At 40.9% G+C, this 26,884-nt stretch overlaps 1 protein-coding gene across 9 annotated transcripts in view; it reads right to left on the reverse strand.

The window, feature by feature from the left end:
- Positions 1 to 11,323: 11,323 nt before the first annotated feature.
- LOC134205604 (progestin and adipoQ receptor family member 3) overlaps positions 11,324 to 26,884 on the reverse strand; it is a 90,783-nt gene continuing 75,222 nt past the window's right edge. For 8 of the 9 annotated variants that reach the window (XM_062680998.1, XM_062680992.1, XM_062680995.1 and 5 more), the window contains 2 exons: positions 26,622 to 26,793; positions 13,281 to 15,547 (listed from right to left, as the gene is read on the reverse strand). In XM_062680998.1, coding sequence (XP_062536982.1) covers positions 15,477 to 15,547; positions 26,622 to 26,793 — 243 coding nt within the window. In that variant the 3' untranslated portion in view covers positions 13,281 to 15,476. Of the gene's footprint in view, positions 11,793 to 13,280; positions 15,548 to 26,621; positions 26,794 to 26,884 lie in introns of those variants that run through there. The other variant, XM_062680999.1, reaches the window with a different exon arrangement.

Here is a 26,884-nt window from a genome sequence, read left to right on the forward strand (position 1 = left end):
TCAACCATTGTTGCCACGTCTGGAGAACATGGGCAGGCCGCATGTCTGACACAACGTACCGGTGTGGTCTGTTACGAACTGGGTCAAGCCAAACTTTAGCTCTCCATGAGGTCTGTTAATCCAAGCTAACAAGGCGATGGATCCACATGCCCTTAGTCGAGTTGTCCTACTCCCTCTACCACAGACATTAGCAATCCTCGTTTTCCTCGACCACCACATTGATGGGCATCATGCCCTCCCAACGCTGACACTCAGACTGGACCTCCATACCGGAGTATTGAAACCGCCACGCTGCACAATGGCGGAAAACCGAAAAAAAAAATTTTCGTTCTTTTCGCGAAGCTCGTATTTTTTTAATTTCACACATATACCTACATGACCTGCATAATAAAAAGCCCACTTGCCGTTTTTCATACAAAATGGTCAATTTTGGAGATCTAGATCTCGATTGCGTGTGAACCAATTTTGCTGAAAATTTGACCAGAGCTCAGATATAACATGAATTTTACCACACCTAAGTTTCGACCGTATTGATAAAGAGGGTAAAAAATTATCGCGGTAATACCAAAACGATTTTTTTGGCAAAAAAATGATTTTATAATGTCTTGAAAACTACAACTCTTAGTGTACAAGTATATTCCGTAAACTTTTTTATATTGCCAAAATACGCGTTTTTGCTGAATAAGTCATCAGTTTACAACCTATAGAATTCAAGATATTTAAAAAAATAAATTTATGTCTAAAAATTCATTTTGGTATTACCGCAATAATTTTTTACCATATGAATCAATATGGTCAAAACTCAGGTGTGGTAAAATTCAAGTTATATCTGAGTTCTGGTCAAATTTTCAGCAAAATTGGTTCACTCGCAATCGAGATCTAGATCTCCAAAGTTGACCATTTTGTATGAAAAACGGCGAGCGGGCTTTTTGTTATGCCGGGCACTGTATTACAATCAGTGCAAAAAAATCTGTTCTTTGGTTTTAATTCATCTAAACGATTTTATAGTCTTAACTAAGTAAGTGCCACTAATAGAAGGATATTTTTATTTTTTATGTATTCAATGCAAACTGTCAAAAAATGCACGCCAGAGCCACAGGAGCGCGCGCTCTTAAAATACACTGGAGTGTATGTTCGGGATCTCGTCCGAACCAAGTGCTTTAATCGGGTCGAGAGACTTTGTCACCGCCAGTAGCTTCTCTACCATCGGTTCGAATTGGCGCTCTGACACAGTACCGAAGCAGGCTTTATTGCATTCTTCGATTGCCTTGTTTAGGACCAGCCTCGCTGTTCGATGCGTTGCTCCCTCACTTTCGTCGAGCGTGCCTTTCGCAATCTTCTTCAAGGCCTGAGGTAGGTTGCACGAAGTGCTGCATTTAGCACACTCCACCAGTGTACCAGTGGCCTTCAATTCCGCGGTCGCGTCTTCCTCGGCATGATAGCGTAACACGCGCTCGTGACAGAACCGCAACCAGTTCGTCGCTGCTCAGACTTAAGACGTATTTTCCTCCAGACCCATAGCCTAACTGAAGGTCCCACTGTAGAAATGGGCGACCTTCCATGCTCGGGTTGCAGGAGTACAACCTCCACTGTAGATCATCGCCCAAACATGAAATGCAGGATTTTACATCTACTATCGATTCCATTCCGTTTCGCTGGAAGGCACCTCAGGAGCCTTCATTAAGCCTAGTACGCTGCTCTTAGGGAATGAATGGAAAAAAATTTGGTCGAATTACCAAGGTAAATTTGACAGCTGATTCAGTATAGGAGAAATGTCACTTTCTCGTACGGAATAATGGTACGGAATATTTATCCGCAAGGAATTTATCCGTCAGCTCCGTATTGCTCACAGAATTGCCATTTCCTATCCTATCCTATCCTATTCCGTATCCTATCTATTTGCACAGTACTTTTCAGCAGCGTTCTAGCCTTTACAAGGTTTTGCAGAAATCGCTCTACATAAATAGATAACGAACAACGATAAATAGAGAGGGAAAAACCTCTTCGAATCATAAGCCACAAAAATAGTTTATTTTTTAATTTTCTGTTTATTTCTTTATTTGTTAGGCACTCTGTGTTACTTAACCGCTACTGTGCCGAGATCTACTGTGGTATTCCGCTGTACAGAATCTATTTTTAGATTTCTATTACCATTATTGTTGTCGTTGGCAGTCCATCTCATCGTGAGTCCATTGTGTCCGTTTGTCCATGTCCTGCATCCAATGATCGTTGGAATGTTTAGTTGCCACTTATCCGGGTGACATTGGAGGAATGACTCCGAGAAGAACAAGTTGTCAGTCGTTATCAGGCAGCCGTGACGGTAAGGCGCGTACCCCAAAACGCCACCGTATGAGCTGCAGGTCCGACAACTGACGAAGGTTTGGTGGAGAGGCTGGGAATCGAACCCATGACTATTCGATTGTAAGGCGAACGTGTAGCCAACTACGCTACGGGACCCCCCCCCCCATAAAAATAGGTTATTCGAACTTGTATACAAGTGCGAAAAACATATTCGGGTAAACAGCCATGACCGGGATATTCTTAAGCTTAAGCTTAAGCTATGATAAAACGCTTCGTTCTCGCTCATTTTATGTTGTGGGCCATATTTTTTCACATAGCGGTGTAAAACAAGTGGTAATACATCATTGGAACAGATGCCACCGTATTTTTTAAAAAGAAATTTACTATCGAGTGTACCCGACCAAAAGGTCATATCAAAATTATATCACCATATGTTATTACAAAGTTATACTAAATGTTTATAACAATTTTTGTTAGAAACATGGATGTTGGTAAAATATATAAATTTCTATCAAAAACAAAATCTGATACAAAATATATTGTTTCTGTATGGTTGGAAATTTAAGTAGGTCTCCAGATTGTGATCAACAATCAGAAATTTTTGTTTTTGTCTGATTAAGAATATTTTTCTAGAACATGAAACTAACAACATTGCAAATAAGGCAACCTCTTCAAATTATATCATCGTTGTGATAGCTATGGCTGGAAAGTCTCCTACATCTATTTTAATTGCATTCTGTTGGGCAATTCGTTATTTTTTAATCATATTATATTATCTCGGGTACCCTCACTACGGGGATCTAACCAAAGCGGACGCTGGGGACGAGACCTCACAGGCCTTGTCACCAGGGGTTCCCAAACTCTTTTTTCAGGGTCGGCTTTTTGCGCTGATCAGAAGTTCAAACACTCAGTTTTTTTCACTTTTAGTCTATTTTTTTATTGAACTTACTTTTAATGTAGGTGTGTAAGTGTATGCTGGGCCGGCCGGCGATGGTGGGGGTTTCTGGGCGTTGCGTATAATCGCATGCGCTTGGGGGCGTCCGATATCGCGCGGGATGTCAATCACGGTATCTCTCTCTCGTAGGTCGTAGCACAGGGATAGGGCAGACCTCGCTACAGGATACCGCCACACGTGCTTGGCGAACCGACAGGGTCACGGGATTGGAGCCTTCTCTCCGAGGCTATGAGTCGGCGGTGGCACTGACAACGTGGCCACACACTGGCTCAGGGTCTAAGCCAACACTTAATGGGTCCTGAAGGAAAGTTGGGGAGGTCTTAGGGTTGCACTTTTTATTCCCAATATGTATGGTTACCTGGCTCGATTAATGCTTCTTCGCGGGTATTATTTCCACTCACTAAGAAACTAACTTCAAATGGTTTTATATTTAATTGAAGTCACACTCACAACCTTAAAAGATTTCTTTAAACTTTCCGAAACTCCGAAACGATCTTGGTTGTCCAAAGGCTCGAGTAGAAAAGACAGAGCTGATCCCGACTCAATTGTAGCAAACCCATTTCCTACCTCCCCTCCACTTCCTCATCCTTTCTAAATATCCTCTTTGCCCCTCGTTTAAATCCATTCGTTATGCCACGGTATGTTTCATCCACCCACCCCTTGTATGTGTGTTTCGTGTTATGTGCGTTACAATTTTAATTGTTATTCAAATTAACAGTTGAATTTAGAGAGTGGATTACTTACATATATTTTTTCTTATTAGAGAACTACTTCAAAAACTTGTATACAAACCTTTATACAACCTATAAAATATTAATTCGTCCTGAACAGTAGTATGACATTTGCAATACTCTCTATCTAAATGTCTACGCTACCTATACATTGCTAGGGTTGGATCCTAGGGTGAAGTACCCAAAATGGTAACAATTATGATAAAATCCTGTTACAACATTTGAAAGATAATGGCTACTAAGGACAAGATTATATTTAAGTAAGACTCGAGAACGTGTTGGAGTACCTTGAACATCTGTTTTTCGAGGAAATTTGGTTCTCTATGATGCGCATTTGCTTATAAATTTTACCTCTATTCTTCACGAATCGAAGTCTCTTTGGAGCAAGTGACTGATCTTGCAAAAACGAGCAATGGGTAATGGTTTGAACATAACCGTGAGTAGACGTAGGACTTATATAAACGTAATATATTTACATTCAATTTCTGGGGTTTGATAATAGGTATTGATTTTGGAAACAACAAGCTGTGTAGAATTATTAGCAATTTGTGTATTCAAAACTTCAGGAAATAAAACAAATAAATAAAAACATAATCAGATATCAGAATAGCCGTGAACTCCGAGCGATGCGATGGATGATCGCATCAATCGCAACCGACACTGACCATCATCAAGCATAGAATGACAAAAAATGTCCACTTCTTTCATGCATATTCTCCTGCTGGCGACTGCATGCTGTGTACGTAAACACAGCGAACGAGAAAAAATAATATTGGCAGACCCACCGACCGGCAGGGCAACTCTCCCGCTGACGACTGTACGCAAACACAGCGAACCAACCAAAAAAAAATTTTTTAAATGTCCAAAGACTGCCGCTATTCGAAATATGAGACCGAAACCTCACGAGCAGTGACCATCAGGATAGTTCACCAGATATACTCACCGGTCATCAGATGCCACTTTTTGCCGCCTGTCAACCGAGACGCATCGTGAAAAGCATTCCGGAAATCCCCAGTTCCTCTGCTTCAGTCGCGCCTAATGTCGCCAGCGCTCATCACTGTTGTCTCGGTCCTGACAGTAGAAATAGGCCGGGGGTCTTCCAGCCTGCTTCCACAGGCGAGTACACTCACGATTCTGTCTTTTACCGATCTGATACCGCCTCGAATTTCAAGAACTACATTGCCCGGTTTGTTAACAGCAACAACGAACCCATTCAAACAATAAATCACGTCCCACGGCACTAACCGAGACGCATAGTAAAAAGCATTTTGGAAGTCCCCGGTTCCTCTGCTACAATCACGTCTAATGCTGCCAAAAATAGACCGGGAATCTTCCAGCCTGCTTGCATAGGCAAGTACAATGACAGTCCAATCTTTCATTCACCTGATACCGCCTCAAATTTCAGCCGCCATGTCAGCTATCGGTGCTCCACGCTAACCATCCCATATTCAAGCACTAGCACATCCGAAGCCATCATGAAATACTTTTCTACTATCAAAACGTAGCTGGTATCAACAGCGAGATTGGCAATGGCAAACATGGTTAGATTCACGCACGCTCTCCAGCCAGATATTTGGCAACGATTATGAGGTTTTCCGATGTGATCGGTCTGCGATGTAATAGTCGGAAAGCTACAGGCGGAGGCGTATTAGTTGCAGTTAATAAAAAACTTCACTCCAACCAGGCTTGTAAAATGTCATCTGCGTGTCATTTGACTAATTTGTTCATAACTTTTTTTCAGAAGAAAAATCTACTTCATATTTTTAGATCTACTCATAACGCTTGAGTAGGGTTACATTTTTGTTCAAGGGTACATTGCTTTGAATATAACATCTGAGGCTGGAGAGTGAAAACTTTCCAAAATGTCACGTGTCATTTGACATAATGTCATTTGAATGACATTTTGCCTCCCACGCCCCAGATTACATATTTACAGCAATCCCTAATTAGACAAAATTGTAGACATACCTCAGGAACCGATAGCTAACTTCTGAACAAGTTCTGGAAAAATTATACAAACGAATGCAAATGACATTTTACAACACTGACTCCAACTCAATCGAGAATCAGGCATGGAACTGCTTGGAACAGTTGTGGGCATCAATCGAATTCGGAGATCATAAATTGTTCTTCTGCGCGCTGTTTATTCCACCCGACAAAATTCGCGAACGTAACGTCATTGAAACTCATTGTCAATCTGTTTTCACTATTCTTCCACTATTCTGGAAAAAGCGGAAGCCTACGATTAAATGATTGTGATCGGCGATTTCAACTTCCCAGGAATTTCTTGGGTGAACTCTTCCAATGGATTTCTCTTTCCGGATGTACGCCACTCTGCCATTTATCAGAACACCTCGTACCTGCTAGACAATAACAGCTCCGCCACGATCTCGCAAATGAATCACGTAACTAACCAGAAAGGACGTAGCTTAGACCTATGTTTTGTCAGCGTTCAAGATGTCGCGCCGTTCATCTGCGAGGCTCCATCACCTCTGGTAAAACTAGTTTACTACCTTCCTCCTCTGCTGGTTTCTTTACACGGAAAGTTAGAAAACTATGTCGATTCCTCCTCCGCTGCATTCCTCTCCAGAAAAGCTAATCATCGCAGTATCTCAAATCTCGCGTGATTTTTGAAAACGTCGTATGTCCAAATGAGAGACTCTCTTTCATTACGCTCTCTTTCACTAATATCTAAGCTAGTTTTGCATTTATTGCAATGTTTTCACCTCAACACGCTAGACAAAGCAATTCTCTTCAGATCTCTGTTAAAAAATCCGATGTAAATGTTAGTATGGCTTCGTAATAGAAAGAGAAAGTAAACAAAAAGAGCCTCTCTTTTGGACTTATGACGTTTTCAAAAATCACGCGAGAATCTTATATCTAGTTTAGACTGGGATAATATTCTGGCCCATGACAACATCGACAGAGCAGCTGAAACGTTCTTACATGTACTGTCATATATCGTTGACAGACATGTTCCCAAAATAGTGAAGCATGACCCTCCATACGCACCGTGGCAAACAAGTGGTCTGCGACGGCTGAAGTCGTATAAAAGAGCGACGTCAAGGAAGTTCTCAAAGGAAATACCGTGCATTGTCACTGAAAAGGCACTACGCACAAATCAATCACGAATATTGCGAGAAGATAGAAAAATTCGAACGAGGGTCCGACGGTCGACCGTCGGAAAGTTGTTCCGCAAACGTCAAATCGTATAATAATGTTTGTTGATTTATTCGGTGTGAATGTTGATTATTGAAATCAAAGAAAATATGTAACTTTAAACAAGTGTTACATGCCGGTATATATTTTAAATAAGTTTTATGGTTCTTTCAAGGCATTTCGGAACGTATTTATGCGATTTTGAAACATTTTAGACTTCTCGAATATTCTTGATATCAAGGAATATCAACACTTTTCGTACAGTGCATGTCATTTGAAGTTTCCGACACTCAGTCTTCTTCTTCTTCTTTGCTCCGCAAAATTAGAAGTTTTCTCTGCCCTTTTCAACTGCAAGAAGCTATCGCGTACGCATTCTTTTCCAAGTCCTCTACTGAGTATTATCTTTGCTTAGTCTTCAGCTGGCACGGCAAATGCTGGGTAAAGCGTACCATTGGTACTTCGCGTACCTGAAGGAATAAAATAGACCCCATCTCGCGGTCCTTAGCCTCTTACCCAGCAACTCCTATCCCTACCTCCCCGCGGTGCTGGCCGGGATACGAGCAACCTTAGGGAAGATCGGGTAACCAACCCCGGTGGGAACTATGGTCGTATGCTGACAGGGAAGGGGGGGTTTGCTCCTCTCTGGAGGTGCAAATCTTATTGAGCGTCTGTTCTCCATGTCAGGATCGGCTCAAAACAGCGTCTGTTCTCCATGTTAGGGGCGGCTGATCATCGTCCGAGTGCCAGCGAGGGACTCTATGAAACTGTGCACCATGGTCCACCGGAAATAAGGAGGAATGGTCCTCCGGAAATTTAGGGGTTTGGTGTCAGGCCCTGCAAGCCAGCCTTTAAAAATCATAAGCAACGAACGATCAACAAGAGAGTACGGACCGGAACCATCGGCGAAGACCACTGCGACGAAAAGGGACTAGCGATTGGAAACTCGGTTCGTGGAACTGCAAATCTCTCAACTTCATCGGGAGCACACGCATACTCGCCGATGTGCTCAAGGACCGTGGATTCGGCATCGTAGCGCTGCAGGAGGTTTGTTGAAGGGATCAATGGTGCGAACGTTTAGAGGTAATCATACCATCTACCAGAGCTGCGGCAACACACACGAGCTGGGAACAGCTTTCATAGTGATGGGCGATATGCAAGGCGCGTGATCGGGTGGTGGCCGATCAATGAAAGAATGTGCAGGTTGAGGATCAAAGGCCGGTTCTTCAACTTCAGCATAATCAACGTCCATAGCCCACACTCCGGAAGCACTGATGATGATAAGGACGCATTCTACGCGCAGCTGGAACGTGAGTACGACAGCTGCCCAAGCCACGACGTCAAAATCATCATAGGAGATTTGAACGCTCAGGTTGGCCAAGAGGAGGAGTTTAGACCGACTATTGGAAAGTTCAGCGCTCACCAGCTGACGAACGAAAACGGCCTACGACTAATTGATTTCGCCGCCTCCAAGAATATGGCCATTCGTAGCACCTACTTCCAACACAGCCTCCCGTATCGGTACACCTGGAGATCACCACTGCAGACAGAATCACAAATCGACCACGTTCTGATTGATGGACGGCACTTCTCCGACATTATCGACGTCAGGACATATCGTGGCGCTAACATCGACTCTGACCACTATCTGATGATGGTTAAACTGCGCCCAAAACTATCCGTCATCAACAATGTTCGGTACCGACGACCGCCGCGGTACGACCTAGAGCGACTGAAGCAACCTGACGTCGCCACTGCATACGCGCAGCATCTCGAGGCAGCGTTGCCGGAAGAGGGTGAGCTCGATGGGGCCCCTCTTGAGGACTGCTGGAGTACAGTTAAAGCAGCCATTAACGACGCAGCGGAGAACAACGTCGGGTATATGGGTCGAAGTCGACGGAACGATTGGTTCGACGAAGAGTGCAGACAGATTCTGGAGGAGAAGGACGCAGCGCGGGCGGTCGCGCTGCAGCAAGGTACCCGGCAGAACGTGGAACGTTATAGACGGAAGCGGAGACAGCAGACCCGCCTTTTTCAGGAGAAGAAACGCCGCCTGGAAGAAGCGGAGGGCGAGGAGATGGAACAGCTGTGCTGTTCTCAAGGTACACGCAAGTTCTATCAGAAGCTCAACGCATCCCGCAAAGGCTTCGTGCCGCGAGCCGAAATGTGCCGGGATAAGGATGGGAGCATCTTGACGGACGAACGTGTGGTGATCGAAAGGTGGAAGCAGCACTACGAGGAACATCTGAATGGCGCTGAGAGTACAGGCAGTGAAAGTCAAGGCAGCGGAGGAGATGACTACGTCAGTTCAGCGGACGATGGAAGCCAACCAGCCCCCACCTTGAGGGAAGTTAAGGATGCCATTCAACAGCTAAAGACCAATAAAGCAGCTGGTAAGGATGGTATTGGAGCTGAGCTCATCAAGATGGGCCTGCACAAACTGATAGTCAGAATCTGGGAAACCGAACAGCTACCGGAGGAGTGGAAGGAAGGGGTTATATGCCCCATCTACAAGAAAGGCGACAAACTGGAGTGTGAGAACTTTCGAGCGATCACCATCCTTAATGCCGCCTACAAAGTGATATCTCAGATCATCTTCCGTCGTCTGTCACCATTAGTGAACGAGTTCGTGGGAAGTTATCAAGCCGGCTTCGTTGACGGCCGCTCGACAACGGACCAGATCTTTACTGTACGGCAAATCCTTCAAAATGCCGTGAATACCAGGTCCCAACGCACCATCTGTTCGTTGATTTCAAGGCGGCATACGACAGTATAGACCGCGTAGAGCTATGGAAAATTATGGACGAGAACAGCTTCCTGGGAAGCTTACCAGACTGATCAAAGCAACGGTGGATGGTGTGCAAAACTGTGTGAAGATTTCGGGCGAACACTCCAGTTCGTTCGAATCGCGCCGGGGACTAAGACAAGGTGATGGACTTTCGTGCCTGTTGTTCAACATTGCGCTAGAAGGTGTCATGCGGAGAGCCGGGTGTAACAGCCGAGGTACGATTTTCAACAGATCCAGTCAATTTATTTGTTTCGCGGATGACATGGACATTGTCGGCCGAACATTTGCAAAGGTGGCAGAACTGTACACCCGCCTGAAACGTGAAGCAACAAAAGTTGGACTGGTGGTGAATGCGTCAAAGACAAAGTACATGCTTGTGGGCGGAACCGAGCGCGACAGGGCCCGCCTGGGAAGCAGTGTTACGATAGACGGGGATACCTTCGAGGTGGTCGAGGAATTCGTCTACCTCGGATCCTTGCTAACGGCTGACAACAACGTTAGTCGTGAAATACGAAGGCGCATCATCTGTGGAAGTCGGGCCTACTACGGGCTCCAGAAAAAAACTGCGGTCGAAAAAGATTCGCCACCGCACCAAATGTGTCATGTACAAGACGTTAATAAGACCGGTAGTCCTCTACGGACATGAAACATGGACAATGCTCGAGGAGGACTTGCAAGCACTCGGAGTATTCGAGAGACGGGTGCTTAGGACCATCTTTGGCGGTGTGCAAGAAGACGGTGTGTGGCGGCGAAGAATGAACCACGAGCTCGCTCATCTCTACGGCGAACCAAGTATCCAGAAGGTAGCTAAAGCCGGAAGGGTACGATGGGCAGGACATGTTGCAAGAATGCCGGACAGCAACCCTGCAAAGATGGTGTTCGCTTCCGATCCGGCAGGTACGAGACGGCGTGGAGCGCAGCGAGCGAGATGGGCAGACCAGGTGCAGAACGACTTGGCGAGCGTGGGGCGTATCCGAGGATGGAGAGATGCGGCCTCGAACCGTGCATTGTGGCGTCAAATTGTTGATTCAGTGTTATCTGTTTAGATGTTAACTAAATAAATGAAATGAATAGTCTTCAGCTGGTTATGAAGTCCGTAATAAGCCCTATTGGCAGCTACAAGATGCCTTTTCACTTCGACGGATTATTAACGCCGTACTGATTTAAAATAAGCTTACTCCTTGTGTGCTGCTGCAAGCATGCTCAAAGCGGTTGCATAATAAATTCTATTTATCCCATATTATTACTTAGTGAGATCCCCTGGTTAAGCTCTGTGGTGACGCTGGACCCTTTCCCTTTGAGTGAAGAACTGTGCCGAAGTTCTAGACCGGTAAAATTCATCCGCCATTACTTTGAAGGGTGTCATCATTTGGTCAGGAATACACTACAACATTTGTTTCGAAAACTTTATTGTAATCAATACCTACTAAAGTGTGACCATAGAAAAAAAGATAACAAATACAATTTTATTGAATTGCAACATTTAGATCACATCTTGTACTGCGAATTGGTAAAAATCGATACTATTCGTATTTGTCCTTCATTCTGTATAGTACGTCATCGGTAACAATTGTCTACGTACGTAATGAGTTATTGATAAAACTTTGAGCAACTTCACTTCACAACACCATTCTATTCAACTAGAATAGCGAGCTATCTATGCGTAACAATTGACTAATGGGATAAGCGTTCAACTATTCTAAAACTTTGTCTACAACTAGAATAAACTTGGTAACCGGTTGTCTCTCTTTCTCTCTCAGTATCGCGCGCCCTCTGTCGCAAGTGATTTGCGCATCTGGTCAGGTGTACTGAACACCGGCGGAGCATCCATGAGTCATCCTGAACTCAACATACTTCATACCTAGAATGGGGTGATTTAGGGGGTGGTTTGGAGGGTTTAAAAATTTCTGTTGTGGTTGCTAAATCTAGGTCTAAATGCTTGCAAAGTGTGAATCGATGAGTATTGAACAGAAAGAACAGTATTAGATTGTTTTTTTAGAAGGATCAATCGGGCTTTTTAGATTAACTTGGATCTTGTTTAGAATGAGCTTTTGAGATGTGTTTAAAGGTGGATTGTTTTCGGTTATTCATACACCAAATAAGTCTCACGGTAACTTTTTAATGACGTTTAGTAGTGCTACAAATTATAAGTTGTGCTTGGACAACTGAGTACTATTCTATTGTAAAATCATAGCTCAATATTAAGCGTCGAGAATGGAATGATTCTGTTATTAACATGCTAGTCATCATGCACCTATGCCATTTGAACTGCTTTAAACGCGTTAAATTTTCTTTCTATAAAAATATAGATGTGCTATTTATCTGTGGTGATTTTACAAGGTCCGCAAATATTATCGCATGGACTTTAGGGAATCGTAAACAGTGGCTGGTTTTCTATCCTTTGCCACCAGTTACTGCAAGACATGCTACTCTAAATCAAAATTATTTCATTGATTACTTTTACAAGATACAGCAGGCCTTTTTGATTCTCCAGAACGTCCTGGAGTTCATAACATATTATCTACCCGATCAACTTAGTCATAAACAATTCATCCGTGCATCGTTGAACATCCCAGCAGGTCGATTGAGCCGATCGGATTTCACTGATTACTTTCACAAGCTAGTACAGGCCTTTTGGTTCTCCAAAACGTCCAGGAGTTCAAAACATATTAGCTCATATTAATAAAATGCTCTGCGCGCTGGTGCAAATCTATGTGAATCTTTACAGAGATTTGAGTAAAGAGTATTTACTTCGGTTTATTCATATGGGCTATTATCAACCGGATCAACTAAGTCATGAACGACGCATCGTTGAACATCGCAGGAGGTTCATTGAGCCGATAGGATTTCACTCATTAATTTTACAAGCTTCAGTGGATCCCCGATGAGTCACTGTTCTAAGACTAGATAATTCGTGGAAACATACGGTTCCATACAAGAAAAAAAAATTCGGTAGCTCTGCTTTCCTTAGTTGTGCGGTAAGATGCGCGGCGTCAATAAAAAACCATGCTGAAGGTGGCTGAGTTCTAATCCCTGTCGCAGTCTAGGAAATTTTTGGGTTAGAAATTTTCTTGTATCATCGTGTTGGCCTTATAATACTAATGCAAAAATGGTAAGTTGGCTTAGAAACCTCGAAATTGATAACTGTGGAATGCTAAATGAACACTAAGCTACGAGGCGGTAAAGTCACAGTGGAGGATGCAATGCCAATAAGATGAAGAAAAAAAAATTTCTGATGGTCCTTTCTACAATTTTCCATGGAACTTCTGATCACAGCTCTGAACTTCTGAACACAGTGTTCTACGCCCCAACAGAAAAAGTTCGTTTCTACATTCGAATGAACATTGACACACCTTCTTAGTCATTGTGCATCCAGATCAAGACTCAAGATCATTTGCAGATACGTATTTCGACCTCAACTGTGAGGTCGTCTTCAGTTTCTCGTACTTGACGTACTTGACTCGACTTGCAAGTACGAGACACTGAAGTCGAAATACGTATCTGCAAAGATAACAACACTTAGTGGAATTAAATGGAAAGTACTGAACTCGTCTTAGACGGTTGAATACATTCCATTAAAAAGAGCTTAAAATATTTTTTCTGGGATTGCTAAAACCTTGGTCGATCTGGTAGATACCGTGAACTGAACTTGAGAACGTTTTGGAGAACCTTGAGAATCTCGTATTCCTGAAAATTGATCACTGGCTTTACGTTCAAGAAGACTAATCGTCACTAAGTGTCCAAAATTAGCAAACAATGCGGTCTTGAAAAAAGAAGTGCGAGCCTCCCAGAAGGCGGATTCCAAGCCTGTTGAAGTGATGTTTCAAGGCCTCTTGAAAGGAGGCTTCCAATCCTATTGAAGGGAGGCTTACGATCATCTTGAAAGGATGTTTCAGAGCCTCTTGAAAGTGACTTTCGAGCCACTCAAAAAGAGGCTTCTAAGCCTCTTGAAAGTGCGCTTCCAAGCATTTTGGAGGAAGAATTTTGTGTCTTGTGAAGGAAAGCTTCCGGGCCTCTTGAAAAAAAAAGCTCACGAGCCATTTGAAAAGAGGCTTCCGAGCCATTTGAAAAGAGGATGCTTCCAATCCTTTTGCAACGAAGCAACTGAGGATTCCGTACCTTCAGACTCTAGATTTCAGTTCAGATGCATGTTGTTAACATATTATTCAATATTCTGTTTCGAGCAGGTAGATTATATAGCAGATTTTAAATTTGTTCATTCAACGTTTTGTCCATTTGATTCTTTGTCGCACAGCCTTCCATACACTGTGGATTTTGATTTACTAATCTCCATGCATATTATGTACAGAATAGACAGAATAAAAAAATACACAATTATCAAAACTTTATAAATTGTAATATATCCACCATTACGCGTCCTTGTTCGAGGTACCCCCTGGGGCTAGCGAAGGTACCCCCAGGGGTACTTGTACCCCAGGTTGAGAACCGCTGCTTTTATGTATAAGCTTTGTAAATTTTGTTCTGTTTTGGAGAAATTGAATGATTCTGATGCCAAAATCGTATATTACCGAAGTTGAATAGGGTCTGTATTACCTTTTTGGTGTATCAATAACCATAGTTTTTCAATAGGGTGTCCCAGAAAATAGAAGTACGTTTTAGGTTGGTTGCCATTACATAATTAATTCGGTCCGCACATTATGGAGGGGTGGATTCTCCTCATTTAACATTTGGGTTATAATTGAGTCCATTATTGTTAAACATGTCCAAAATCGACAAAACAATCGTTAAAAAAGTACTTAGAGGCGTAAGTATGGCGTTCAGAAATATCTCTTTTTATTTTTTGCTGTCCGTTGGCATGGAGGCATAATTCTTTCATTATCCTACTTGTCAGAAGAAGGTTTAGCAATCACTTCTCAGTTCATAAGTGGTGCAACACAGTTAGACACCTTAAGAAATGGTGACAAGCATATTGTTCACTACAAGAATCTGATTTTTTTAGACCTTATTATGCTTCTTCAATGCACAAAGTAGTTTATATTTCGTTGAACCTTACGGCTAAGCGCTGCCTGTAAACGCATACGCATATTTGTCCCATCTTTGCTGGGTTTCCTATTCATATGGGACATGTGAGCAATTACAGGCAGAATAGGTCTTAAAAACCCACTGACAAAGATAGGTAAAAGCCAGTCAAAGCCGTCACTTCGCCTATAATCGTATAGGGATGATATAAGCAAATCTAACCTAAAGTTTTTTTTTTAATTTGTGCTTTTAATTTCTGAGACGTCCCATAACAAAATCAAATTTTATTTTAAATTAGATAGTAGTTTTAGTTTGTGTTTTACCCTTAATTTATGAATTCAAATAAAATACTGTATTCTCGATTAGATCCTATACTTTTACCAAAATTACATTAACTAGTTCGCACTTGTGGTGTAGTAATCTGCTTCCACCAAAACTTGATTACATTTGAATGTATTACACGGAATCATTACGGTATAAGTAATTGACTAATATAGGAAGGCGCCACAAAATCGATTAAGTTGGTAAATATAGTTGAACTGTTTTCCCTATAGTGATTTATTATTTACAATCTATAACATTTATCTCTATCTTCAACGCATCCGTTATCAATCATGAAAAATGCAAAGGCCAAACCTGTGAAAAAGAAAGGAATCGTGTATCGGTCTTTGGTGTTATGTTTTTTTATTTGCATTTTCTACGGATTCAGCATATTGAAGGATAATATTTTCTACGGGTTTAGCATATTGAAGGATAATTGATAGTAGCTACAATTTCGTGGATGTGTATATTTTGTTGTTGCAAATCTGACGCAATCAGAGACAAATTTGAACAGAGACAACTAATAGAATATACATACATAGAGCTTAGCATGAGTTTACATGACATAAAAGAATATTATAAATAGGTCTGGTCTTTTCTGTTAATACTGTTAATGGGCATGAGTTAGTTTTTATACAACCGAAATATTAATAGTTTTGAGTATTTTTTATGTTTGCAATTTTACCAAAAGATCTAGAAATATTTTGTGAAGATAAATACTCCAGTTCGTTCGAATCCCGCTGGAGACTACGACAAGGTGATGAACATTTGTACCTGTTGTTCAATATTGCTCCGCAATACGATTTTCACAGATCCAGTCAATTTAATGGTTTTGCGGATGATATAGATGGACATTGTCGGCCGAACATTTAAAAAGGTTGCAAAAATGCACCACACTTATCTGAACAGCTTTATGAACCGGAATAAATGGGAAACAATAGCAACACGAATGTCAACCATAACGCCCCATCGTGTAATAACTAAATTGTCTACAACACCAACCGAGCTAATCACAATCGTACTAGATTACTCCCCTGGATAAGGATCTGCTTGCAGCAGCAAAAGCCACGTTTTCGGGACCATAATTTTGCAACGAGGAGAAACTCTGAACCATAGTCAAGACAGTTCATCATCTCCCAATTGGATTTTAAAGGAATTGACGCAGTCGGGAGATGCAGAATGCGACCAACAAATATATTGTATACTATAGTGCTTCCGGGAACCGCTGGTATAAAACAAAATATTATTTTCGTTGACACTTGCCACCATAACTGCAGGAGAAATGCAAAAAATTAAACACGTGTGTGCTGTGCTTTAGAAAATGCTTAAGGGATAATTTTTATCCGCTCCAATCGCAGCCGTTAGAATATAGCATTTACCACATGATTGCCATAACTAGTGAATCGAAGTTTAATGTAGTGACATTGTAAGGGGGTGTGATCGGCGCGAGTCCCACCGGCAGCTCAAAAAAGAGTTGGTGTTGGAACCATTCACATGACCTTGTTGCTTTATGCAAAACCTATGCATGTCTTCACAACAGAAAAAATTTTCACGCCGGAAAAAATCGTCCAGTGAGCAAGCGTGTCGAAAAATGGATGTCAGTGTCATCAACGACGTGACAGGTCGCGACTATACTACACCCTAGCTTTCAGTTCAAAATTCGAAAATCCGTGTAAATAAAGTTTTATGATTTCCTGCCAAATCTTGCAAAATTTTTGTATGGGATTTTTTTATACGGCCGCGTAAAAAAATCCGTATAGAAACAGTATCAGATGTACAGCGGAATTGAAGTACTGAACAACAGTTGGCCTCCCCGGACGTTAGCGAGTCGTGCGCGCAAGTGCACGGCACCAATCAGTCAACACAAGGTTGTATATGATGTTATATAAGATGCTAAAGTGGAGGCTATATATATACTTCGCCATACATTATGTACGTATAGCGCTTTAGCACTTATGTTGCATAATATACGATTTTTTGTTAACTGGGCAACGAGTAATAGCCTGTTCACAATTTACGTAACACAAACATCAGAATACTTGACCCCTCTCCTCGCCATGTAACAAAAAGTAACATTTTCTTAGCCTTCAACCAGATTTTTTTAGAAACATGTGAAGGTTAGGTATTCGTTTGAACACATGATCAAGTCCAAGGATTGACATATTATTCTATTCCATTCTAAAGGTACATTGTAACGCAGCTAGTTGAAACAAAACGGGTAAAATTTCGCTTCAAAGAGATATACCGAAGCCCAATAGCGTCTCGGTTTGTGGTCTCGGTTTCTTCTGTGTCACGAATTCCAATGTTGCTTACAAATCCAGAAAGCTGCACCAGAAAACATTAATCCGGTCTCCAGTTTACCATGTTTTAAAAATGCGGAATTTTCGTTTTCCCATTCCGAAATTCTGTGAATCTTGAAAACACATAAGAACTAAATCCATCGCAAAATATCCAAGGTTTGAGGACACTTGCGAGTATTTGAAACCTTAATTTTTATTGCTGGTATCTACATGATGATAGAAAAATTAGGAACTGTCTCACAGGACTGTAAAGAAAACTCATTGTCATTCATTTCATTCTAATTTTTTATTCATACATAAAATAGAATTCAAAATGGGGAGAATAACCATTCCAATAGATAGGCGGGACTGTTCTGCCGAGAAACACAATATTTGCCTGGTGCTTGATTTTGTTAATGGTTTATACAACCGACATATATCTCACCGTGTCTCATTTTTCAAATTGAATCGTTCAAGTGGTTGAAGTGGTTAGACTAAGATATAATTACTCAGAATTAAAACTCTTTATAGCTTGCCTCTAAACTTTGGCATGGTTAGGAAGATTTAATCAGAAAATACTATTCCAGTAAATTTTGCCCCAAAAATAACATAATCTGTATCAGAAATAATGAATATTCATCGAAACAAAAATTACGCAATGGGACAAACAAACTTGATGCTGTTTTCAATAATTTTTCGAACAAAGCTAAATCTACAACGACTGACATGAGACAATTATGTGTAGAAGGTCAGTAAAGAGGTTAGTTGGACTCGGATTCAACGTCTTGATAAAGACATGAAGCAATTCCTGCAGTTAGTCATTCAAAAAACTTAAACAAAATGACTCGCATTTTGCGTAGAGATGTCGCAAATTAATCGATTAATCGTTGTAATAATCGATTAATTTTGAATCGATTACTTCCCAACGATTAATCGATTCAATAATTGACAAGAATCGAGAGTAATCGATTAGTTACTAATCGATTAATCGGGATTTTATGACAACGCTTAGATGTCGATTACTTCGATTAATCGATTCATCGTTGTGATAATCGATTAATTTTGAATCGATTACTACTCAACTATGAATTGATTCAATAATCGTCAAGAATTGAGAGTAATCGATTAGTTACTAATCGATTAATCGAGATTTTACGTCATCTCTAGTTATGCGTAGCATTTTGTAGTGTCCATCCCCTCCCCCACCTTTTAGTGTAACAAAGTGTAACGCAAGTAGGACCTCCCGCTCCCCCCACGAACGGCTACGGGAAGGTCCCGCTTTCTGAGAACTTTCCGTCGGAATAGGCTAGATCCACTACCGGGAAGTATGCATCAATTCTCGCTTTACGTAAGCTACATCTAAAGTCAGCAAAATAGTTTCCCTGATATTTACACGAAACATGCGTATTATATTAGCCAGATACTGAATCATACCAATGCCTGTGACGTTATCGTTTGTCTCGGAAATTAGAATCTACCGAATCTTGTCTTGCATTTCGATGATGAAGTTAACGGATACCTGCCTATCAACGCGTCAACTGCGCAAGAGCTTGTCCTATCTGAGTCCTTGTTATCCTCTGGACTGCATCAGATCAATGATTTTCTGAACGCGAACGGTGAACTTCTTGATTTGGTGTTCGTAAGTGATGCATATATCATAGATCTCTTCGAGTCTCCATCTGCTCTTTTAAAAGTTGAACCTCATCACAAGTCATTAGTTTTAACCGTCGACGTCTGTTTTCGCTATGAAAGTTCTGTACCTACATCTAGCGCTGACTACGACTTCAACAGATGTGATTGTCAAATCATCGTTGCACGGATTGCTGCCCTGGACTGGATCAGGTTTTGAATCATGACTATATCGATGATTCTGTTACCGCGTTCTATCGCACCATCGAACAGATCTATCAGAAAAAACGTGCCGGTCCAAATCTGCCGACAATCTATAAACAGCTCAATCAACCCTGGTGGACGCCACAGATCCGGAATCTTCACAACCGTTTGCAGAATCGCAGGAAGAAGTTCTTCTGAAGCAGGACTCAAATGAACGCGACTACTAATATGCGGTTTGCAGAAGATGAGCATACCCGAATGTAGCATTGTCGTTAAATAACGGAAGGGATCGAACAATATCGCTAAGGCAAACGCTGTGCTTGGATTCTTATGGTGTAACACAGAACAGTTCGATGGTGTCTATGCGCTCAAACCGCTGTATTGTGCATTAGTTATTAGCATACTCGAGTATAGAGTACAAATCTGGGCTCCGTATCATTCCGTTCACATCGATCGCATCGAGAGCATACAGAAACACTTCATCAACTACGCCTTGCACCGCTTACCATAGAACGATCCAGCCAACCTTCCTTCATACCAAAATCGTTGTGCTTCGATTGACTTTAAAATTAGTTTTAAAAAATATAATTAAGTCAAACAATCAGTTCAGTCGCTGTCGTTGTCATGTACAGACGGAACAGTTGCTCTGTTCAGCCTTCGTAGTTTCGGTGCCATCAGTAGCCACCACGCGCGTTTGCCATCCATTAGTCCCATTGTTATTTGTTCGCCGATGGTGTCTTTCAATCGTAGAAACCACACTAAAAAACGAAATGAGTGACAGTGTGTTCATTAATACCGTTTAGTTTCGGTTCCCCGTTGGAAGTCCGCGACCCTCTTGGGCAGAAACCACCAGCTTTTTGAAGCAGTTGAGACTGATGTATTGCTTATGAACACAGCGTACACGATCGCTCGCTATACATTAGATTCGTCTTCAGTGATGCTAAGAATCTATGAGGAAGAATGCGGAGCCGCGAATGTTTGTTTACTCAGGTTTTACTTTAGTTGAAGTTCGGATATTCCGCCTTTTTGATCTGCCGCCGGAAGTCAAAGATGAAAATTTATCGCTAATGCTAAGATTATTTGGCAAAGTGGATCGTTCACAGGTGTTCGTGGTGTACACATGAAAGTCGGAAAAAGTCGGGATTCCTGCCCTCAACAAGCGTGGAACAAACTAGGAAAGCAAGAGAAAGATACAACATATGCTGGCGTCGTAGCTGGAAAGGAAGAAGAACAGCATTAGAGCGAATAAAGGAGTGCTAACGGAGCTTAGCCCTCCCTAGAAAAAATTAGCCCCCCTAGGATTTGAAAAGTTAGTTAGCAGTGATATCAATTTTCAACATATAATGAATTACTGAAAAATTTTGAAGTCAAAAGATTTATCTCCCATATTTACCCTTTCATAATGAAATGAGTGGAAGCAAATTAGCTTGTTTCAAAATCAAAATCCGAGATTTATTCTCATCACAATCCCAGAGGAATCCCCATCAGAATCCGAGATGAACTCTCATTGGAATTACTTGGAAGCATTCACTCCGGATTCCTTTCGGTATCGTTGAGGGATACCCTTCCCAAGAAACAATTTTAGCTTTTTTTTCTCTGAAGAAGAATATTTTTGATCATAAAATTCACCTCCAATGTTTGTTGGGTTGGAAATCTGTGGGGATACACTTCATAATCCATGGAGGATTTGCTTCAGAATGCCTCGTTGATTTGCTTCGGAATTCCTCCGGAAACTTCGAAGATTTGTTTCGGAATCGCTCGGAGATTTACTTCTGAATTCCTTGAAGATTTAATTCGAAGTCTCTCGACGTTTTGCCTCGGAATCCCTCAATGATTTCTTCTGACGATTTGCTTCGGAATCATTCGACGATTCGCTTCGGAATACGTAAACAGTTTGCTTCGGAATTTCTCGAAGATTTAGTTCGGAGTCCCTCGATGATTTACTTCGGAATCATTCGGCGATTTGCTTCGAAATCCTTCGATGATTTGCTTCAACATCCCTGAAGGATTCCCTTCGGAATCGCTGGAGGATTCTTTTGGGAATTCCTGGAGTATTAATTCGGAGTCCCTCGTCGATTTGCTTCAACATACATGTAACATTGCCTACGAAATCCTTGAAACATTCACGTTGGAATTCCAACAGGATTTTCGGAATCCCTTCAACATTCCCGTCGGAATCCCTGAAACATTTTCGTTCAAATTCCTAGAATATTCTTTTAGGAATTACTGGAGGACGGAGGATACCTAAATAGAAGATTTTCATTGGAATCCCTTGAACATTCCAATCGGAATCCCTGAAATATTTCCGTTGGAATTCCTGAAACATTCCCGTTGGAATCCCTCGAGGGTTCCCGTTAACATCCAGGGTGGATTCTTTTCAGTATCCAATCGATATGCTTGGGGGATTTCCGTCGAAATCTCTGGAGATTCCTGTCGGAACACCTGGAACATTTCCATCGGAATTACTAGAGGATCCTCATCCTAAGCCTTGGAGAATTCCCGTCGCATTATTTTTTATTTTGTTTTTTTTTTCATAAGGGAAAGATAGAATATTTATGAAACATGCAAAAATATCCACTGCCTACCGGTGGGAACCTGACGGTGATCCGTCACATTTTGTGCTTTGAGTGTGCGGAGCAAAGCCGAGCACTACTACACATAGAAGCAATCGCTTGAGAAAAAAATAACATAGATAAGTGTGATTGATCCACAATTGCCTCAGGTGGTTGGACCATATTTATCATATTACCACTAGGATAACTTAAGAGGTGGTAAAATGTTCGAGAATTTTTTAAACGAAGCTCAAAATATAGTCCCCTCTAGGCATCGGGGCTAGTTACGCCAATGAATAACAAGTATCATCGGAAACCTCGGACGATGACTTCATTGAGGTCTTAGAGGAAAGTCCGGAGTCAGAAAACAGGACACAGTCGGATGTACGTGACAAAAAACAGGCGGATAAAAACCCGTCGTAAGTGAGATGACTTAACACTGAAAGAGGTTGCAATCGCGATTCGCGATTAAGGAAGCTATATCTCATCCACCTGCGGATCAGCGACGGGCTCATCCTCCAGCTTCCGGGTCTGGTTCAAGTGTCGTTGTCGAACTGGACAACACTGCCAAAAAAGAAGTGCGTCCGGAGATCATATCATTAATAATATATTATATTTAATGTAATAGTTATATTATTTTTTGCTCTTGGCTCCGTTTAATTTTTTTAAAGCAACTGAGCCTATTAAATAAACAAATTAGAAAAAAGTCAAACAATCAGTCTCTGCAATACATAAATTGAAGACGGTGTTCAAATACAATTTTGTACCTCGAGGAACCCTTGAACCGAACGCTTTGCTTCACCCGAAATCTCTGGACTGACTCCGGCATTCGTCCAGACATCTACTGATGCGAGAAAGTGTCGCGGAGCTGCATTTATCTGCACAATGCCAAAGAGATGTACAGGGTGTTCAATAAGTTCGAATAAACATTAAAAAAATGTTTAAAAATTGTAATTAAATTATTTCTTTTCCCGGTTACATTTCATTGAAAGAATTGTTTATAAGGAAAGTTTGTAACATTTCTTCTGGAATGCCCTTATTTTGTACTTCTTCACGAGCTTCAAACGTTTCTGAAATCCATCGCAAGCGGCACGCTCGGTCTGCATGGGCATTTCGTTCCAGATTTTGAGAATTACGTCTTGAACTGGTTCAAGTTACTGAACTTGTATTCGTACAGCTTTAACATAATAAAGGACCAAACAAAAAAGTTAAGAGGGTTCAAATCCGGGAAGCTGGGAGGTCGCAAAGTTTTGTCCAAAAAGTCGATTGTCCCCATATAAGGCTTAAATCGCATTTTCCGTATATAAAGGGTTATCGTCCTATTGGAACATGTAGGGCTGCTCTCCGTCTTATCACCGGGCCACTCGTATCAATCTTCCCCAAAATCTCAGTTTCGTAGTACACCGCAATTAATGTTCTTGACATCTTGGACGCGTTAAAACAATTGGACGTAACCAAGAGTACCGGTCCAGATGGTGTTCCCCCCGTATTTTTGAAAACTATGGCAGCTGAGCTCACTGCTCCTTTGTTTTGGCTTTTCAATATGTCACTAAAATCTGGAGAATTTCCTAAACCGTGGAAAACTTCCTTTCTGGTGCCGATTTTCAAGTCTGGCAAAAATCCGACATCCGCAATTACCGCGGAATCGCTCTTCTCTCCACCATTCCAAAATTATTCGAAGCAATTGTCAATGAGAAAATATTCAACCAAATAAAAAATAGGATCACTACAAAGCAGCACGGATTCTTTAAAGGTCGGTCGACAGCTACGATCTAACTGAAATTTGTGAATTATTCTCTTGAAGCCATGGACAGAGGAAATCACGTTGAAGTTTTATATACGGATTTTAGTAAAGTGTTCGATAGAGTAGATATACCAATGCTTCTCTTTAAACTGCAAAAATGGGAATCCAGCCTGGACTCCTTAAATGGCTTGAAGCATATCTGACCAGTCGCAATCAAATAGTTAGGTTCAAAGGAAAGCAATCTGTAGCTATTCATTCCACATCGGGAGTCCCGCAAGGCTCTCATTTAGGTCCGCTATTGTTTATTTTGTTTGTAAACGACTTGTCCTTCATTCTAAAGCATCTAAAAGTATTGATTTACGCTGACGATATGAAACTTTTTATTGAGATCAAAGACGCTGAAGACATGAACACATTCAAACACGAGATCCAGATATTTCATAACTGGTGTATAAAAAGTTTGTTACAGCTCAATATAAAGAAATGCAACTTAATTACTATAAGCAGAAAACGAAGTATTCCAAATATGACAATCACTTTAGGTAGCCAAAAGGTGACAAGATGTGATAGAGTTAGGGATCTTGGCATAATTATAGACTCTAAGCTTACGTTCATTGACCATTATAATACTATTATAAACAAAGCTAATAATATGTTAGGATTCATGAAAAGGTTTGGCTACAACTTCCACGATCCATACTCTATAAAAACATTATATATTGCTTATGTCAGATCGATACTTGAATATTGCAGCATAGTTTGGTCACCTTACACAGTCACGAATGACACAAGAATTGAGTCAGTACAAAAGCAATTTTTATTATATGCACTACGCAAGTTGGGGTGGACTCAACTTCCACTCCCGTCTTATAAAGCACGATGCATGCTAATTAGTATACAAACATTGAAGGAACGACGGGAATATGCGATGCTATCTTTCATTAATGATGTTATCTCGAACAAGGTCGACTCAGAGGCAATATTATCTAAATTAAATTTTTATATCCCACAAAGACCTTTGCGAAATCGAACTTTATTTGCCTGTAGTAGTCATCGTACGAACTATGCGAAATTCGGACCCATAAATCAAATGATGGCTGCTTATAATAAACATTGGAATGCTATTGATTTCAATACATCTAAGACTAAATTGAAACAATACTTGCGTACTCAGTAAATGCTTGGTGTGTATAATTTTCATATCGGATAAAGGTGTTTAGTAATTTTAAGTAACGGAGAACTATATTATAAGACTAAATCTGTATCAAACGGTCTACAAACATGATTGACGACAATAAATAAAAATGATTTTGACCTTCAAAAAATGCTGTTTACAATGCCCCAATCCGTTTTTACCGCGCGTAATAAACAAACAACAAGTGACAGAATGTCAACACCACACACATATGTTAGCGTATATATACCGCTAACGCTGACACCAATACTTGTACAGAATATGTATTTTGGGCTTACAAACACAATGATCAAACATTTGTATTCGAACTTATTGAATAGGTAAAGGGTGAAGTGGGTTGCGAAACAGTCTTCCAAGGAAGCGGTTCGCCTTTTTTTCTGGGAAAACTGCACCGTCGGAAACTCTATCAAAGTAGGATAGATCCGCTACTGGAGATTATCTGAGTAGTTCGCGGTCAAGCCAGAGCTAGAATGGCTCAATAAGGATTAGTGGTCACTGGTCAGGGCTTGGAAAATTAATTTAAAAATTAACAAGAGATTCGTTTTGTACCCGCAGTGATGTGAGTTGGTTATATTTCGTGCAAGATCGCCGTACAAGTCAAGGTAAGCGATGATAATTGAAGCAAAGAATATTAAGGTTCCAAATAAACAGGTGAAACATGAATGAGTTAGAATGGAATAGGTATGAAGTTGGAAGAGTGAGTATTCAAACAGTGAAAAAATCTAGCTAGGCTTTTGAAATGATCGATCATCTTGTCCCACATGGCAATTAAATGTACAATAAACCAAAAAGAAATGTTGTCTTAATAACCCTAACATTGTGAATTTGAATTTCACAAACTTGTACCTAGAAATTTTGAGACCTTGAGTCTTCGAATAGCGTGTACAGTTTAAGGTCACTTTTGACGCAATCCAAGATTAAAAGTGCTCGCGTTTTCGGGGGCACACCACTCGATTCAGAGGCGGCGCACAACTGTCATTTTTGTTGATTTAGCTTTGCTGCGTCGCAGCATGCGTGAAATAATAAAAAAGAAAGAGGTGCGTTGCTTTTAAATTATCGAGTGGTGTGCCCCCGAAAACGCGAGCACTTTTAATCTTGGATTCCGTCAGGAGTGACCTTAATGCAATTCATTATCAGGTATTTTCTGTGGGAATATCCGACCTTGTAACCAATTGGATTTAGTCACGTGTTTTCAAGGAAAATAAACAGTTGTATTATTGCCATAAGCCTTATGGCAATAATACAACTGTTTATTTTAAGGTATTCAGCAGAATACGAGCTATAACACGTGATATGCAACTTTTAAATATGAAATGTCATTTACATCCATATATATTATGGATGTGCAAACTATGAAATTAGGATATTCTATATCAATGGTATAGTTTGTAGTCTGAATACCCTATAACTGGTATCTATTCGAGGTTCTGCTATATCACACCAAGTACCAAAAAATCGTTCAATATTCCTGGAGCAGTTGACCATAATTCATATCGGATTTTCCAAAACCCTATAAGATATTCTATAAGGAATGTACGCTTGAAAAGATATTTATAAACTCCTGTATTCATTTTACGAACAAAGTACCACAAATCGATCAAAAAGACGTTTTGTGCGATTTCACAGATCTTTAGCCATTGGTGATTGTGCAAATCTAAAAAATACTCAAAATGCAATATTGTTTTATATTGTTAGATTAGATCAGACAAATCGATTTTATTTACAAAAAATAATAAGGTGTAGTGAAGCAACTAACAACGGTGGACAGAGTTCCTGTTTGACTTACCGCTGTTGTGCCAATAGTAGAGAGCTGCCAGAACAAACACATGCCACCAGTTGTGCGAGTGCCCAATATAATCCACTTTTCCAGCGAACCACCGTTCCGGTATCCTTGTGACGTAGATCAGAAAGGCTGTGCCGGTCAATAAATACATTATCATCACACGTGGAATGAATAACTGCAGACGAGAAAAGAAACAAATAGAAATTATAAAAAAAAAACAAGTCGTGATGGAAGTAAGTTCATAAAATGATCAAGTTTGTAGAGAG

This window comes from Armigeres subalbatus, chromosome 1 (genome assembly GCF_024139115.2).
Source record: "Armigeres subalbatus isolate Guangzhou_Male chromosome 1, GZ_Asu_2, whole genome shotgun sequence".
In the NCBI taxonomy this organism is placed as follows: Eukaryota; Metazoa; Arthropoda; class Insecta; order Diptera; family Culicidae; genus Armigeres; species Armigeres subalbatus.